The 18,534-nt window shown below is 40.5% G+C and overlaps 1 protein-coding gene across 2 annotated transcripts; it reads left to right on the top strand.

Moving 5' to 3' along the window:
* The first annotated feature begins 631 nt into the window (after positions 1-631).
* Positions 632-11,343, top strand: cpz (carboxypeptidase Z). 2 transcript variants are annotated; one of them, XM_030434415.1, is made up of 13 exons: positions 632-952; positions 1,440-1,472; positions 3,547-3,598; positions 4,080-4,402; positions 4,476-4,691; positions 5,953-6,149; positions 8,009-8,170; positions 8,279-8,437; positions 8,524-8,659; positions 8,754-8,893; positions 9,104-9,203; positions 9,900-10,045; positions 10,386-11,343. In XM_030434415.1, the coding sequence occupies exons 1-13, from the start codon at positions 859-861 to the stop codon at positions 10,587-10,589; spliced, it is 1,962 nt and encodes a 653-aa protein (XP_030290275.1). In that variant the 5' UTR covers positions 632-858; the 3' UTR covers positions 10,590-11,343. The 2 variants fall into 2 exon arrangements, with proteins under 2 accessions (XP_030290275.1, XP_030290269.1); XM_030434409.1 differs by having other exon boundaries at positions 5,953-6,188.
* The last annotated feature ends 7,191 nt before the right edge of the window (positions 11,344-18,534 follow it).

The following is an 18,534-nucleotide window of genomic DNA, read 5'->3' as shown; positions in this document are numbered from 1 at the left end:
CCTTTAATCCTGTAACTTTGTGACATCACACTACGTCACCATGTCACACATTTGCATGACCGATGCCTACACTTATGGTATAAATTAAGCTAACCGGAAGCTAAAAACACGACAGAGATGACTGGGGAAACGGTGAGCAGTGCTGGCTCAGGCATATGTGAGATGACCAATCGGGGCAGACCAGGTATAATGCATATTTTGAGTTTTAAAGCATGTAAACCTATTATAGCAGTAACGCAAAATACAATCATGAACCTGAAAATCAGAATAATTTGTCTCCTTTAATATTCATAATCACATTTATTGTACTACCCTCTTGGGAATCATGAGCCCCATGTTGGGAACTACAGCTTCAGACATACTATGCATTCCTGTGACAGTCTAATAATAGATGATAATGGCAGGAATACCACAGCCATGGCATTAACGTTGAAGGGGTTTCACAGACTTAATGGTGCACAGGGGTGCTGTTGCGTTGAACTGGTGAGCAGGCTCAGCAGCCCCATTATGTCAAACAAAACAGGCATGAACTTCCCTCAATCCCACCCCCACACAGGCCACGTTTCTTCCTCATGTTCACTCACTCTCACACACACACACACACACACACGGCGCTGTGCAGTGAAATATGATCGGCGCTGGCCCTGGACGCACAGAGCCATAATCCTGGCACTTTTCTTTTTTTTTTTTTCGGGTCAGGGATGCTCTGCGCAGACAAAAGAAGGAGGTCTCCGTGCTGTGGGTGGTAATTATCATCCAGCCTGGAGAACGGGAAAAGTTACAGCTTCAAACACACACTGCCACATCACACACCGCCGTTTTTTTTTTGTCAAGCAGCTCTCCCTGCGCTCCAGCAACATGCATTCAGGACTTTGGGTGCTGCTTCTGTACCTGTGTGGAAGTTCGTGGTGCGCCCCGCAGCAGACGTGCCACCCCGGAGACGAGCTTTTGGGTAAGGTCGCTTCAAATGAAAAGTAAAAGGCTCGTAGAGAATAAGCTGAAGGACGCGTGATGACGCGTGATGCGTAGGGAACAGAACCTGAGTGGGCAATGGAGGATTTAAGACTGAAAGAACACATAACACGCAGATTATTGTAAATATTTAAAAGGTAAATGTTCGGTATTAAATGGTGTGTTTTTAAAAAAAAAAGCTATTTAGTTTGTTAAAGATTATAATCTCCCATTTCTGGGAGCTTGCCATTAAATTCAGTAGCAGGCCAGTACAGCGTGGAAGACACGTTGTCACCTGCTTTTTTTTTTGTTGTTGTTTTTTTTTTTGTTTGTCTGTGTTTTTGTCCTCAACAGTAATAACGCAGTCACTCTCTCGGCTCCTGACTTGTTTTTAAAGAGGTCGCCCCCTAGCGGTTTGATTTGTGACCCACAAATAATTCCATGCTTTTAAAAAAATGTTTGTTTCTTCGACCTGTCCTCTCTCACAGGGAGATGCAGCAACAACGACTTCGAAGAAAAACGTAGGTGGAAATTTGATTTCACTCTGGGGCTTTACACCAAGTCATGTCTATGAGGGATTTTTAAAGGTCAGATTTTGATTTTCCAGGTAGCGAGGGTGTCACTATAGTAGACCTTTAAACTTGGATACAATACTGTTATAGAAACACTACTTAACACATCTTTTAATACCATTATAAGCCCAAGGCACACAACAACCTGCACACAGTGCTGCTACAGATGAAAATCACTGAACACTTACCAACACATTTGTGGTAGTTATGATATCTGCGCAGCCTTGGGTGTAAAATCTGATTGTAGATCTGTTTACTTCATAGCTTCGTTACTTTCAATACTATCGTATTTGGATATCGTACACTATAAGAAGTAGAATAATAATTTCAAGTTAAAAGTTTCTAGCTCGCACAGCTCAAACAATCAAATAGTCAAATTTCTTAGCTGCACAACTTACTTAAGTGTGAAGTTATTGGTTTCCTGGCTTATTTCTTTTTTAAAGTAAAGTCAACTTTTAAAGTTCCCAGCTCATCTTTTTAAATTTTGCATTGTCCGCCAACAAAATTCAAGCCTGTTTGGCTCTGAAGTACAGCTAAAGCCCCTGTTAGCTCTCGCAAGCTGCTATTCCACATATGAAGAGCTCCGTCTCTCGCTCTTGTTTTTTTTGTTTATAGGCCTGTAAAAAAGTTGCATAGTGCACCTTGAGAAATATGGTTTCGAAAATGTATGTAAGTATGGATACTTCTGACAACCTGGGTACACAAAGTGATCAGAGCATAGTAAAATGACATGTAATCAATACTTTATAATAACCATAATTAATGAATAGTGCATTTATAGTTGGTTAAGCTTTAGTGTATAGTTATTTCACTGTTAAGAAAAGTGAAATGCCTCATGAACAAACATTTGTAAAGGTTTATATACACCAGTTGCAATTTAAGAGTAGAGTACAGAATGGCCATCAAAATAATGTTTATAGATGAACTACACAGTATTTATCAATTAGTATTAAAGTATTAACAACATGATTAGCAATTTTACAATAACCAATCACATACTTAATATTTATAAAGCATTAAATTGTTTGTTAACAGTGAAACTATTGACTAAAGTTAATTTCACTGTAAATTTTGTCTTTATTAATGATTGTTATTTTAAAGTGTAACCGACATCAGGCGTCCGGAGTAGAGGATTACATGTAACAGGATTATGCAATTATGACACAGAGGTGTAACTGTATTCCAGTAAAGATAAAGAAATAAGATATACTCAGATGCATTCAGTTCAAAGGGGGATTACTATCGGGATCATAACTTTAAAAAAAACAGCTAATAGTGTCTTACACAGCATCACTCTGGTCTTGATTAGAAAAAAAAGTTGTCTTTGTCTATTGATATTTATTTTTTTTGTCTTTATTTCCACATGTTTGATATTGAGGTAAAAGAAAGTAGTCAAGTTACATTACTTTAATATTGTGATAGTTGGATTATGTTACTGACTACATTTATGGACAGGTAATTATAAACTGTATCCGAATACATTTTTAAAGTGACCACCCCAACCCTGCTGACATGTGACATAGTAAGTGGATTGTGTGCCATTAGATGAGTTTTCATGCCATGACTTGACCTTCAGGGCTTTTAAAAACAAAGTATTTGAAACACCAGGTGCCACTGCAAGATGCAACAGGTCTTGTCCTCAGACAGCCGGTCTCTGAGAGAAAAGGGGGCTGCAGCACTCCAGCATTCAAATCTGCAGGGGAGGATTTATAGAGCTTCGGAAATCCCATTCTGTACTTTTCCATTTCAGAGCACCAGGTGCTGCACCAGCCAGGTGTTTTTTTTGTATATATAGATCACAGTGTTTCTTGGCTTCTCCTAACAAAGTGGCAGATGTACATCTTTTAGCATAAGCCATGAAAAGATGTAGTTATTTTGAGTCCAAGGATTGTTCTATCTCCAGAAGTAAACCTCCAACAATCAAAGAAAAAGCTTTTGCTTTACTGACTGAATTATACATGAGGTAACACATCCCTTTTCAAAAGTTTATTCAGCAGCTTTCTCTGCCTTTTCTGTCCCATAGCCAAGTGCACAGAGCTGAACCTGGGCTACTGTAATGACATGGAGTACTCAAGGTGGGTCATAGAGGTTGGTGCTAATGTGGGCGAGATATGTTCATTGCCAGAAATAAAAACACTCCTTTAAACTGCATACATTTTAAAGGATAAGGTCAAATTGAGTCATTATTAACACAGACCCGTGCCAACTGGAGAGTAGGGTTAAGTTCTGTAGTCCACAAAGCACTGTCACAATAAACCATTCCCCTAAACAACTCCAGTAGATGGGGACTTGTTTTACTTGCTAATGCTAATGCTCTGTGCTAAGATTTTGCCTGTAAAATGTATGTAAAATTAAAGTCTATTTCAGATCAAATTTCGATCTCAGGCTTTTCTGAGACTTAGATTACCATAGCGGATAATGGCTTAATTTTAATGTTGGGATGAACTTATCCTTTAAGTCAATGCTGTTATAGTGTAGATTTAAAATGTGTATAAAGTTCTTCACAGCCTCTTTTAGGTATCATGTTTAACAACTGTTCAAGCGCTGCCCCTCCAGAACCATGTTCCCCAACATCCTCGGCCACCGGAATCGCATGGAAGCAGAGTCCGGACCAGAGTACCTCCTCCTGAGCGTCATCCATGCCCTGCTCAACGGGGAGTGCACCCCTGAGATACGTCTCGTCGGCTGCTCGGTGCTCGCCTCGCCCTGCCAGAATGACAAGATGATCCGGCCCTGTCGCAGCACGTGCGAGGCACTGAGGAAGGACTGTGGTCACTCCTTTGAGGCCATCGAAATGGCCTGGCCCTACTTCCTCGACTGTGACCGCTTCTTTGCCAGCGACCAGGAGGGCTGCTTCGACCCGCTGGCAGGACTGAAAGGTATACTTCACACTCTTGTATTGCAATGTTTGGATCAATGCATATACCCTAAATCCTGGTATCACTCCTCCAGCCAGACAGGAGATAGCATTGTCCAGCCTCTCTCCTGAAGAACCCAGCACCATCATCCAGTTCACCTACACCTCCAACGCCCAGATGTACAGCTTACTGAAGAGAACGGCGGCCAAGTGCTCCCACATCTCTCAAGTGTACAGCATCGGACGCAGCACGGAAGGCAGAGATCTCCTGGTTATCGAGTTCACCGACAACCCAGGACAGCACGAGCTATGTGAGTAAAGAAGTGCTGCGTAGATTAATTGTCCGTGTCTGTTTTTCTGATTTATTCAGTTCTTCTTGTTGTGTTCTGTGACCTTTGTCCCCTGCGTACCTAGAATCAGCTGTGCCCAATTAAAAATGTTGATGAGCTCATTTGTGGCCACTTGGGGGCAGTGGAAACAAGCTGTAGACATCAACAAAAATATTATGGTGACCTATACTGAGCAACATTAGCATGAATTTGGAGTTGTGTTTACAGAGACTTGGCAGATGTAAGTTGTGCAGCGTACAGTACAGTGGGTTTATCCAGAGACTCAACCTTTGTGGGCAAAGTGAGACCAAAACAATGAGCTGAAAGAGGCTACACGTGAACCTCAGTAGAGCTGAGGGGAAGGGCAGTTCCCAAATTTGTATTACTCGATCTATTTTAATTTTTGATTTAAGAGAAAACGTACACCTGCTTTTCAGCAATACAATGCTATTGGAGTTCACTGCATTTTTTTGAGGTGGTAGTCGAGGCCAGAATGATTCTGTTAAGGGACCCGAAAAATCTTTGGGCCGCCCCTGAAATGACGCATAGTTAAATGTTTAGTTAGCCAGCTGTGTTTGGAGTAGTCAATCCACTTACAACATTAAAAGCATTTTAAAAGCAACAGGTTGAGGCCGTGATCTCGTAGGACACATGTTAAAAAAACAAGTCGCAGGTGTTGAGACAGTTTATGCAAAATGCGACAATAAGTTAGTGCGATGGCGAAATGAACCACTACTCAAAAGAAGTGCATGGGAAGACAAGAGCACTAACAATGGTCGTTAGAGTATCAGTTACAGGCTACAAGTAGTTTAAAACAGTTTTGTCAATTAGGATTGTGTTGATTAATTTAAAACTGAAATGTTGATGAGAAAAAATCTACAGAAGGAGTTTATGGTGTTGGCGTTTACGGAGCATTTTGTTGTCATTCAGTTCATTGTATTGATTTTAAAGCTGTTACCACTTATTATTTCCAGCTGCAGTAGGAGGCTATTCTGAGTTAGAAAGCTCTGATAAACCCAGTTTCAGACAACCTGACCTATCTGGTGAACATGGTGGATCAATGAGCTGCTAAAAAGCTGAGTGAATGCTGATTTTGTTACGTGTCTGATAGGTTTGCAGATAGGAAACTGTTTGCATTGCCGCAACAGATGTCTAGAGGGAGAAACTATTGTGGTTGTAACTGCCCCAAAGTGAGCTAGGCATCCATTAATGTAACTTTAACCACGTTTGCTTCTGTCTGTAGTGGAGCCAGAGATTAAGCTGGTGGGCAACATGCACGGCAACGAGGTGCTGGGCCGCCAGCTGCTCATCTACCTGGCACAGTACCTGTGTTCAGAGTACATCCTGGGGAACCAACGAATTCAGACCCTCATCAACACCACCCGCATCCACCTGCTGGCCTCCATGAATCCAGACGGCTACGAGCTGGCCGCCGCAGAGGTAGAGGATAGCAGTGATCCGGAGCTCAGCAACCAGGAAGTAAATACTGTTAACAGAAAAAAAGACAAACCACCATTATCCGCTCTGTTCACAATGCTCTGCCTGGGGTCTGAGGGTGGAGGCCTGAAGTACTCTCTGAGGGAGCATTGCTAATCCAGATGTGTGTTTGTAGGTTGTGAAATTGGACACAATGAATTATGAGAATACAGTAGCTGTGTGTTTTGGGAACACGTCTTTTGTCACTTCTAGAATATCAAGAAAGAGAGCACAGTGTGTTTTTTGCTAAAGAACAAAGTACATAAGAAACGTAGCAATAAGTCAGTGATTTTGGTAGATTTAACTACTCTGAAGGTTCAGTCCAAGTCCATTTGCTAAAATGGACATAAGAAGTGAGAGTACTCAAGCCCTCCACCTTCAACTGTTCACCCTTTTTTCTACTAACCAGGGAATTCAACACTAACCATCACTTCACAAGCTTGTTGTTCACAAGTTTTAGTCTTCTACGTTGGAAACCTTTGAGCCTTTTAGCTCCAGTATAACAACACTGACACAACCTTTGGTCAAAAAACGTTGAGCATTCTTTCACTAACGCCTCAGGCCGTGTCACTGCTACCTCTAACAAGCACTGCATGTAGATCTCCTGTAGACTGATCATGTGTATGTCATGCAGGTCACATTCTCACGTCAACTGTGAAGATCATGATTGTCCATGTATGCAGTATGCTGTGTAGAGGTACTCAGTGTTGTATGCATGGGATGGGTTTAAGTCTGACAGACTGACCTACTGCACTGGTCTTAGTGATTTACTATACTGTACACACATACATGGTTGAAACGTTAATCAAAATTTGTGGCATTTTGTGCTTTTTGTTAGTCTGATCACATTTCAGATGTATCATGTAAACCAAGCTCAGTTGAATTTATTTATATTACGTGTATTGCATGTATTATAGAACATTTTCAATTATACCTAGTGCATCGAAGGTGTTTACTGAAACCTTAAACTGTTTCCGTATTTGGGCTGTATATGGCAATGTATATGGGTCATTCCATACCAACTCAACTAAGCTGCTCTGGTTTATGTCATGGATTTTCTTGAAGAAAAAAAAAATCATGTAAGCACTTCCATTAAATTCACGAAACCTCATAAAATCCAATAGCTGTATCCTAGGTATCACTCAGATAGAAAACCTTTACTCCAACACAGTACAAATATGTGCTTGTGAAGTCAAACGACTGAATGTATTATTACAGCCAGTGAAATGTAGAAAGAACATGAATATTAACACTTTCACATAAGATAGTTTCAAGGAAACTGAATTAGTCCTTCTTGGGAAGTTCTACTAAATTATTAGATCAATTAAAACTAAATGTTTTGAAGAAAAAATGATGACATTTTCTGGGGGAAAGTTCTGAATTCTGGGTTAGTTGGCCTGGAATGAACCATATATTCAGTGTTTGCTTACAATATGTGATAATATGCAACAGTTTGCATAATCCAATGATCCCCATTTGATTGTTCGGATGGATCAAAGATGTAATGCATTTGGTGCTCCCCTCAGTTTAGTGCACATTGGTTTTTCTCTTGTAATTTGCTAATTTTTGCCAATTGTTTTGCTTTTTCTCGTGACGGATATATGGTCTTGTCTACGTGTTGACAACAGAAGTAACAAAGATAGTCTAACATGCTCCTTCTTATACTGAGGACTAACGTTCATGTAGTTTACTCATATCTTCATCACATAATCACGGCTCTTACTAATGCCTACACGTCATCATCTTCATCATCATTGTTGTCCTTGATCCAAATATTGTCACTCTTTTTAATCCTCCTAGCTGTTTGAACCCGAATGTTTCAGGGTCATTTGTTCAACGGTTGGATCAGTGGACGGGCCAACGCCCAGAATATTGACCTCAACCGCAATTTCCCGGACCTCACCTCCCTTTTCTACCGCAACCGCCGCAGCAGGCACTACCGCATTGACCATATCCCAATCCCTGATGCATACTGGTTTGGCAAGGTAAGGGGATGTTTTTTTATTAATCAGATATCATGGATCATCATCCCTATTAGATACAGTATTTCAGCCTGAATCCCAAAACAATCCAATCCTACCTTTGGGCTGTAGGTGGCACCAGAGACCTACGCAGTGATGAAGTGGATCAGGGCACTGCCCTTCGTCCAGTCTGCCAGCCTTCACGGCGGGGAGCTGGTGATCTCCTATCCCTTTGACTTCTCTAGAGACGTGCACGAGGAGAAGATGTTCTCGCCCACTCCAGATGAGCAGGTAGGGAGGGAGGATGGGAGACTGAAATTGTGGATTGATTGGTAGACCCTCATATTCCCCCTCTCACCATGCGCAAATAATCTCAGGCCTTCAAGCAGCTGGCTCGCACTTATGCGGACGCCCACGCCACCATGTCAAACAATGACACAGATCGGTGTGGGGCCTCCTTTTACCGGACCAGGGGCATCATCAATGGCGCTTTGTGGTACAGTTTTGCTGGCGGTGAGATACGACACTTTTCACACTGCAGGGAGAACCATTGCATTCTTTTCTAACCTCTCGTCAGGCACTCATTATGCACATATCTCCTTTGCAGGTATGTCAGACTTCAACTATCTGCACACTAATTGTCTTGAGATCACCGTGGAGCTCGGCTGCGACAAATTCCCCTCAGAGGCCGAGCTTTACCCAGAATGGAAGAGGAATAAGGAGGCTCTGCTCAGTTTTATGGAGTCTGTAAGTGCTGGAGGAGTTTCCTGAGCCGATATTATTTACATCAACGTACAGTGGAAGGATAGATGATTGGCATTCAAAGTATCAAATGATCGCTAGGTGTCACATCAACTTTGCAGGTGCAACACTTGTAACATGCAAGTTTGACAAGAGAGAACCAAAAGTGTTAAAATAGTTTTAATAATAAGATTTTCTATGGTGCTCCCTGTCCAGGTCCATCGAGGGATAAAGGGAGTAGTTAAGGATACTGATGGAAATGGGATAAAAGGTGCAACTATCTCCATCAGGGGGATCAGGAAAGATGTCACCACAGGTAAACACATCCTACCTGGTTACACATTTTCCATTTGGGATAACTTTGTTGTCAACTTTTGGTATGTATGGTGTAGCTGTGAGGTGTATTTTACAAAGCTACTATTGGCTACTAGGGGCTATGAAACATTTCTAGCCATGCTAGGATCGTGGTCCTGTCGCTTCAACAATTATTGGATAGTTGACCATGGTACAGATATTCATGGTCTCCACATGATGAATCCTAATGCCATTGAGGACCCACTGACGTTTTTTTTCATGATTTTGACATTTGTTGTTTTGAGTGAAATGTCTCGACAAATTTTGGACGGGTTTGCCATGATATCTCGTACACACATGCATCACTTTGGTTATCCTTTAGCTGTTCCTTGACTGCCTTCATCAAAACATAATCTTAATATGTCAAATAATTTGGTTAATAAAAAAGGAGCAATGTTCCCGTCAGCCTCAAGTGGTCAGGGCACCTAAACTAGGATCATGAACATGGTAAACATTTAGCATGCTAAAATTAGCACCTAGTTTAAAGAACCACATGGCAAAGTTCAGCCTCGCAGAGCTGCTAACATGACTTGTTTATATGTATATACTCCCCTTTTTGTTTTCCAAGGTCTCCTTTGCTGTACTCTTCTTTCATTTATTTAATAACCTCCCTGACTTGTTGTCTTTCCACTCTTAACTTCTCCTCCCCTCCCTCCAGCTGAAGATGGAGACTACTGGCGGCTGCTGAACCCGGGCACTCACATCATGACCGCCACAGCCAAGGGTTTCTCCAGGGTCAGTAAGAGGGTTCACCTGCCTCACACCATGAACAAGGCTGGACGTGTCGACTTTGTCTTGGAGAAGGTTGGGCCTGTTCTACATCATCCTGTTTAACCAATATTGTCCAAATATCCTGTTTTATTCTTATTTTCAAGCCATGCTGGGTTAGTTTTAGTTTGGTTTTTATTTTAATACATTTAACATCATGTTAAAAAAAAAAAGCAGTAATCTCCTACAAGGAGTTGAGATGTACTTTACAGCCCATGTCCTCTAATACAACTAATGCAACTAATACAAAGCAAGTTCAAAGTACAATAAATATCATATTCAATCATAAAGCCAAACATACATAAAGATTTTAATCATCACAACACCATGCAATTAAGCGACGGTCTGTTTATCTTCACCCTTTTCCTGCATCCAGGTTCCTGTGGAGCCCGATATCGACGACCACCTCTTCCCCACAGTCGACACATGGGATCGATTCGACCCCTACAATCAGTTTGAGCGCTACAGCGAGCCAGTCGTAGGTGAGGGGGGGATAGAGCGGGAGGAGAAACCATGGTGGTGGAACTACTTCTCCCAGTCTGGCATCTCACCTCCAAACTGGCTGCTGCGAAATGTCTAGACGATTTGCGGGACAATAACAATCCCAGCACACCACTGGGAGACTGGTGATGGACGGCTGCACGTCCAGTCCCACCCATTGCTGAGTGTCAGAGTCATCTACGTGGCCAGAGCTACGACATTGGAATCAGTAGCATCTTGACAGATTTCAGTGCTCCCTGGAAGGATGTGAATAGGCCCTTTTTCCCCACCAGACATCAAATGTAATTCTGGATTGTAAACAGAGTTTTGGACAATTTTGCTTCGCAGCTGCATTTAACATGTTTAAAGTCAAAATTGAACCAATGGGAGATGATATGGATATGAATATGGATTCGTCAATTGTCCGACTTTACCTGATTTTCAGTCAAAAATAAAAGTATGCACTTACTTGAATACTATATATATATATAGTGATTACAGATTACAATTTAACATGTGACGGCAGCTGCATAAAATGTCTTTGTGCACATTTTTTTTTAAAAAACTGAGTAGTGTACAGATTCAATCCAGATTGACTGTTTAAAAAAAAAAAAGAAGAAAAGATTTAAACTTCACATACCCAGTATGTTTAAGCCACATTTTATGCATCACGGAAGGCTTACAGTCAACATTTCCTGGACCTGTAACACCATCTCATATTGAACACCACATTTACTAAGCTTGGATGAGCAGCAATACTGTGTGCCAGTTGTGAACAGTAGAAATTCTTGCTTTGTTTGTTTTTCATGAGCATGGAAAATATATAATAAACATTCCTGGCATTTCTCCTTTAATTATTCTTCTTATTTATTTAGAAATTATTAAGTACTATTTTTAAGAGTTTATATGCAAAGTTTGTACTCCTTTCAGCTCTAACTCATCTTTGATCACTAGAGGGCGCCAGAGAACATGTAATGACAGACTTCATTAGCGTATCATCAGTCCAATTAGTAGGCGGTAAAAGGGCATTTGTAAACTTCATTCATTCATGAATTCATGTCTCAACAAACAGTCTTCTAGTGTTATACGCCAACAGTGAGAAATGGTTTGTTGTAGTTCTCAAAAGTCATCATAAAAGAAGATTTTCCTGTCAGGGTCAAACTGCTGCCGGACTAGTTTTTCCCTTACATGTTAGGAGATATCTCGCGGACGAACACGTCTATATTAAAGGACTACTGGCCAGGCGCGTGCGGTATCCTTGTGCCTCCACAGGTGCATTTTCTAGCAGCCTCTGCAGGTAGAAAGTTTCAATTCATTTACTGTTAATTATTAGTCGGCGCACTCGCCTATCGCACATGAATGAAGGTTTAGTCACTGAAGTGAGTTTTTGTGTGAGAAAAGCCCAACACGCCATGCTCTCCAAGTGAAACACGCCTTTTCCCTCAGCAGTCAGGTAGGCCACTTCACCTATTTTTGAAGAGCTGTGGCTTTCTTACTAGTTAACGTTTTCACCTGTCACTCAGTGGTCGAAACCATGGGTCCATGAATATTCTGACTTGGCTAGCATGAAAACAGGCAAGCAGCACCAGCAGACCACAGAAGACGAGGTGCAGACAAGAAGACGATGTCAGGAGGCATTCTTGTAATTTGCTATGGAGTGTGCGAGCTTGTTGCAAAAGGAGGAAAGTTTTCAGAGATGTTTTGCCCGACTGATACTCATTTTTGGGGGCAAATGTCGATACCTGTGTTAAGTTAACTAATTCCAATACAGTATAACGGTGTCTGATGACGGCAGTATATTCTACCGTACCAAAATGACATCAGTGTGGTGGAACCATAAACTTTAGTACCCCAAGCATTCCGATAGCGATAAAACGGTAATAGGCAAATATCGGCCAACCAGTAAATCAGACGGGCTCTAGATTTAGGGTTGACTCTATGGAAGTGATACTCACGGCAGGCCAACATGTTCCCACCGAAATCATGTGACAAAAAAACAAGCGATCATAGTTTTACAAAAAATAATATTTTCACCTCGTAGTTGTGAATTGCCATCACGCCATTTTCTGTTTTTCTGTTGATTTAAAAAAGAAAAAAAAAAAGTTTTAGTGAATATTGTTGGAGAATATGAGTCCAGGGTTGGGTTGCAATGGTTTGAGATTTTGACAGTAATAATGTAGGGCAATTATTTGGAAATTTATACCAGCGGCCATTTATCGCAACAGTAGGTGGCGGTATGCACCATTAAAGTTTGATTGTGATCCGTTAATAAACATAGAGAAGGAGAAGAAGGAGAGGCAGAGGGGCCCAATGTGCTCACGATGTCTTTTTAAAAACAGATTCAGAGGAAGATAAGTCGATGGTAATTTGCATCAAATGTTACATAAGGGTTTAGAGAGGAGGGAAAATGTCTACAAGTTTTAACAAAATAAATATGACTGTTAAGTACCTTTTTCTCAGCTATTGTTACCCCAACCAAAAATGTACAAAAATACCCAAATTATCAGCCTTGAGAGGCAGGGAAATATCAGTTATTAGTATCGGCTGGAAAAATTCCATATTGTTCTTTATGACTTATGAATAAAAACAGGTCTTTTTGAAACGATCAAATCCTTTATTATAATTTCATAAAATGTAATGTCCTATGATATAATAAAATGGTATGATAACTGTCAATTCAAATACCATGGTATAGCCTACTGTGTAGCAAACCTCGCCCTGGCAGACCTTTTGTTTGTAACCGGGAAGCGACATTTATGCCAGAAACATAGATTTAAGTCTCCATGAATTCAGGCTAGACAAGCAACAATGAACAACAGATTAAAACCTACACTTTGATGGTCATATTTGATGCAACAAGTGACTGTGAACACAGTTTATTGGAATTATTCTTACACATGACAAAGATATTCACCAATGGAAATATCAGTGGACTATGAAGGTTGCTACACTTTTTAAATGTCATTTTTCAATGTTCCAAGCATCCAATGAGTTCAGCTGGCAGAAGGTTGGCAGTTATTGTTTTACATTCACATTTGTACGTGTCATAGACTACGTACCATATTGACATTTCTACACAATGAGTCATACCAAGTTCACATTACATGTCTATGACCTGACATTCATATCTGGATGTGGAGGAGATGATGGTGGAACTTGGCGACCATGCTGCCAAGCCTGTGAACACAGTTTGCAGCTGCGTTTTAACATTTGCAAGATGGACACCACACAATGGTAGACCTCTGTGCAATTTCCAGCTGTGTTTAGGGGACCAAAATAGGTATTTTAAGCCAAAATATGATATTTCCTAACACTAATCAAGTGTTTTTTGTGTCTGAACCTAATCCAGACTATAAGCAATGTAACAACATAAATTTAAAATGTAACCCCATGATATGTAAAGCTGCAACATATCTGTTGTTTGCAGAAACATTTCCAACATGTATTCTGGTGATTAGGTTGATTGTGTTGAAATGGCCTTTGGTACATTAAAAAAAACATTTTATATGGAACAAAAATGTATATAGGCATACAAATAAGAAACTATGCATGATCATAATGATTATTGCGTAATGATAATGATGGACATAGTTGCGCTATAGTCTGTAGAGTCTGTTTATTAAGTTCTGTCTAATATGATCCATCTGTACCTTCGCATCCTCCAGCTTACCCAGTTGTCACAGCTGGAGCAGAGGATGCACAGCAGTCTATCAATAATATCTGCTGGGGACGGGATTGCGTGCAACCTCTCCTAACCTCACAGTCCATCTGCTATCTGTTTCTAAAGCACATTGACCTGTGTTTGAACTAATGTAAGGGTATTAAGCCATTCATATCCATAATCTATCCTGTAATTAGCTGCACTACATAGAGTCTGCATGGTATAGTCTATATCATGCAATTCATGCAGTTAACAAGGAAGCTAAAGTAGTTATTGACCTTGTCGACTGGTCATAGAATCTCAGAACAGGTTTTATGATGATGATGGGCCTAATGCAAGTCTGCAGTAGGTGGTAAAGCATCCTCATTATGAGACACTATATCAGTGAACTAAATTGAGTCCAGCAGAAAATGATGTGGGCTGCAACAATAACTGTTGGACACTTCATTAGAGTAGATAAGTCTCATGTTGGCGGGCCTCCCACAAAGCTGTATGGAAACCATAGATGCTGTAGAGTGAAAGGTTAACCATTTCATACTAATGTCCCCTTGAAAGCCTACATTAGGTTTGCATCTGTAGCAGTTGTTTATGTGCCTCTCTGTGTTGGAATACTTTGAAAGCCAAACTGTGGAAGTCTCTGCCCTTTGAACCGCAAGTATTGAGAACATTAGTTGTGTTAAAAACTTGTTGACTTTTCCCCTCTTCAATTAAACCTTTGAGAGACGTTCATTGCAATTTACACCTATATGTTCATTAGTTTCCACTGCTTGGCTTTGTCCAGATGCAGCATTTAGATGCCATGAGCATGTCAACAGTGTACTCTTCTTCTTCTCTGTGTTTATTGGCAGATTGCAAACCAATTTTGAAGGTGCAATTGCTACATCAATGAAAGTTATTTCACTTTGCATTATAAGCTCTGTTTATCCAGATATTATTTTTTAATCAGCTTCTTAAAATGAGCAATAGGACATGGGCTTTGACACACAACTTCCTGCCCATGTTTAAGCATGTCTTGAGTGTTGTGTCCAAGCTTACCTTACTGGTTTGAAGTGGGCAGGGCTAGATAGATGTAGTAGATAAATGTGATGTCACACAATTCCCCGTGACAATCAAGACTGAGGAACATTTAATTCAAAATATGGTGAAAGTTGGTCACAGAATTTTTACGATATTGATGAGTTTTTTTGCAACAAATTTGTCATAAATGATAATAAAGGATACTTTTTTCATCTTTAAACTTGATTGTTGCTTATTTAATCAGAAATAATGAATTATACAGAGGAAAGTCCAAGTCAAATCAAGTTTTCAGGGGCTTTAAATGCTTTTGCTTGGTCTCCCTGTTTTCAGTCAAATCATTTCCATTTCTTATAGTTCCATCTAGAAGCTGACTGCTAGACTGTAGCTTGTTAGAACACTGCAGATTACACCACATATCACATGCATAGTTTTGTTTGGTCTTTTTTGTCTGTAGGTTATTGGTAAAACCTGTTGAGGAAAAGATGGTAGCTTCCAAAGCGTCTTTTTTCTACATTATAATCTCTTAAAGTGTCTATCCGACCAGTGTTTCCCACACATACATTTTGCTTGGGAAGGCTGCCCATTAAAATTCTAAATAACAGGTGTTCATCAACATCAGGCAAACTCTTAAAGCTATTCTGAAGAAAGTACATTTTTGAGTCTCATTCTTAGGTCGTCAGCTAAATCAATCATCATTAATAATTTGCTGGTTACCTTTGTGATTATTATTAACAATTTCAAACTTTCATCTTCATCTTGCAAATCATTGAATGTAATTTGTTTCTCAAGATCATCTATTATGTGTAAGCTTTCTCTTTGGGCGGGGGTCAATCTCTCTGATGTTTCTATAGACATGGCTGACCTTGATGAGATGTCTCAAATAAATACAATCTGAGTTCATCTTAAAGGGGCCTTGATATATTTTCTCATAAAACTTCAGCATCATCTCTATTTCCAAGGCATACTTATTGCCCCATAAATTAACCCTGTTGCTAATTTTATAGTTAGCATGAACAGTTATGATCCTCTTATTTCTTTTTGAAAAGGCTGTTTGAATCATGCTATAATTATCTTCTTTCCAAGGCAGTGTGTTCCCAGATGTCTCCTCCTTATGTTCCTGGAGTGAGTTTCCATCTGGCAGGACTTCTACTGAGGTCTCTGCCTCTCTCTCTCTCTAGCTTCCCCAAAAAGTAGTCACTTTCAATCTGACTGCAGCAGTTTCTCTAACATAACCCGTTTTAACACTCTGCACATATAATGCAAATGCCAAACCGCTTTGCTCTGAACTTTCTCCATCTTTTTCTTCTCCTCTCCCTCCTTTCTCTCTCTGTCGGTCTGTCTTTCATTCCTGTAGCTATCTAGCTGCTATGCCCCAGGAGTAGAGGCCTGCTCAATGTGGCAGAGATGATTTGTTTGCTTTGCAATTATTTTCCGTCAGTGGAGACAAATGGATTCATACTGCATAGAAAAACCCACACAGACAGGGCCAGAGCAATGAATGCAGTGGAACAGACCAACATGTAAGATACTGAAGATAAAGACAGGGACAGGGAACATAGAGGATTGAGGGTAAAGAATAGACAGCTTAATATAAAGCTCTAAGGACAAAGAGTATCTTAGTGCCATATAGATGCACTGCATATTGAAATCTATGGTGGTGCGTTAATTGTTACTTTCAAAACCCAAGCCAGTGTGTTCAGGTGAGAGCCTGCATTAATGCAACGGTCTCCACATATCAAGGGCTTTTTGTTGTTCAGCTGATCAAATTATTCCTTTTTTTACCCATCCAACCATGAAGGGTTCCTGCTGCACATCCTTCAGTCCCATATACCTACCTAATTACTTCGTCTGTGTCTTATAAAATTACATTTATATACTTATGATATACAACAAGTATGTATTATGTTTATTTTATCAACATAAGTATTCTTATTCAACAAATGTACATTTATGAATGTGTTTATGCTGCTTTCACATGATCTCAGATAGATTCTAATTTTCCTGACTTGTAAGAGTTAATATCACTAGACTACAGAGCTGGTTGTGTGAATGCAAACTTTGGCTGAGGTTCCCATTTTTGATTACTTTTTCAAGCACTTCTGTATTACTATGGGCAACATTGAATAAATTGAACCTCTTAGTAAAATCTGCGTTTCCCAGTCACAATAAAGACTTGGGTGGGGGTTTTTTGGTAAATCAAACATGACATGAAGACGGCATTAGAAGACTTGGGGCACTTGATTAATGTCAGGGAAAGTTTATGGTTTTGTTTAAAAAAACTCAAAAAACAATGCTTACTCAAAGCACAAGAAAAAGTTTGTACTTTTTGTTTGGTACCCCAAACTACAATATCTTCACAAGCTTAAAGTTTTTCAGCTGCCTTAAATTAAGTACATGAGAACGTCACTTCTTGCCTTTGGTGTCTAATTGCTGTGTTTTGTATGCCCAATATCCAAGTAGCAAGTATGATCACTCTAAAAATGTCTTGCAAAACTATTCTCACTATGTACAGATGTAATCTTTAGATGATAGATGGTTGGTTCAGCATATGATCTCATCATACTAGTTTAAAGTAATACTGTAAATGTTTCTTTTGCGCGTATGGATAGATGATGCGCACAACTTTCAGTCTCTCAAACATTGTTTGAAATACAGTAGACTGACAGAATATGTAGGTAGAGGACAGACTGGAGGTGAAGGGTCTCCCATTTGCCCTGAATGTGTGATAAACACAACTGGGCTGCAGACTTTTTCTGTCTCTGTTGAACTTCCAGACTATCCACGGTAAAAGAGATTAACCTTTTCCTCCCAGCTCGCGTCTCCTTGATTTTTCTTTGTCCTGCCCTCTGTCTTCCTTTCCTCTTTATGACCCTGTCTCCCCTTTTTCTGGTGTCTCTGTTGAGTATCCCTTGTCCTGTCTCCCCCTCCTCCCCTTGTATCCCCTTTCCCTTACCGTCCCTCCCTTTATACGAAGGGCAGGTTCAGAGGTCACCAATTACTCAGAGAGGGCTGAGAAAGTTGTATGGGCTCTGCCCTCGGGGCTGCCATGTTGCATTATCATCAAGGAGATTGCAGGTACGCAGCAGCCACTGGCTGCCGGCACAACAACCACAACCACAACCTCAGCCCCAGCACCGGGCCGTATAGACTGAGCTAGGTTCAAACCCTCCTCATGCCTGAACGGCTAGCTGTCTCCGAGTCAGCCCCCCTCTCTTACTGACCTGCTGGGCAGAACTAATATGTATGTCTAGACTTCCTGGGAACTCCTCTACCTGAGAATACACAGCTGCACAATATGTGTGCTGATTGTTCAGTTACCTTTTTACTGATAGGTTTACACTCTGTCATGTATTGTGGTTTAAATGCC

The sequence above is a fragment of the Sparus aurata genome, chromosome 1 (assembly GCF_900880675.1).
Source record: "Sparus aurata chromosome 1, fSpaAur1.1, whole genome shotgun sequence".
Lineage (NCBI taxonomy): Eukaryota > Metazoa > Chordata > Actinopteri > Spariformes > Sparidae > Sparus > Sparus aurata.
This window is presented reverse-complemented; position numbering and strand designations above follow the sequence as displayed.

Bases quoted from the DNA above. Each gene is read 5' to 3' on its own strand.
- cpz (XM_030434409.1), top strand. From the start codon at position 859: ATGCATTCAGGACTTTGGGTGCTGCTTCTGTACCTGTGTGGAAGTTCG. The intron at 953-1,439 runs GTAAGGTCGCTT...CCTCTCTCACAG, and splicing joins CCCCGGAGACGAGCTTTTGG to GGAGATGCAGCAACAACGAC. The intron at 10,046-10,385 runs GTTGGGCCTGTT...TCCTGCATCCAG, and splicing joins TCGACTTTGTCTTGGAGAAG to GTTCCTGTGGAGCCCGATAT.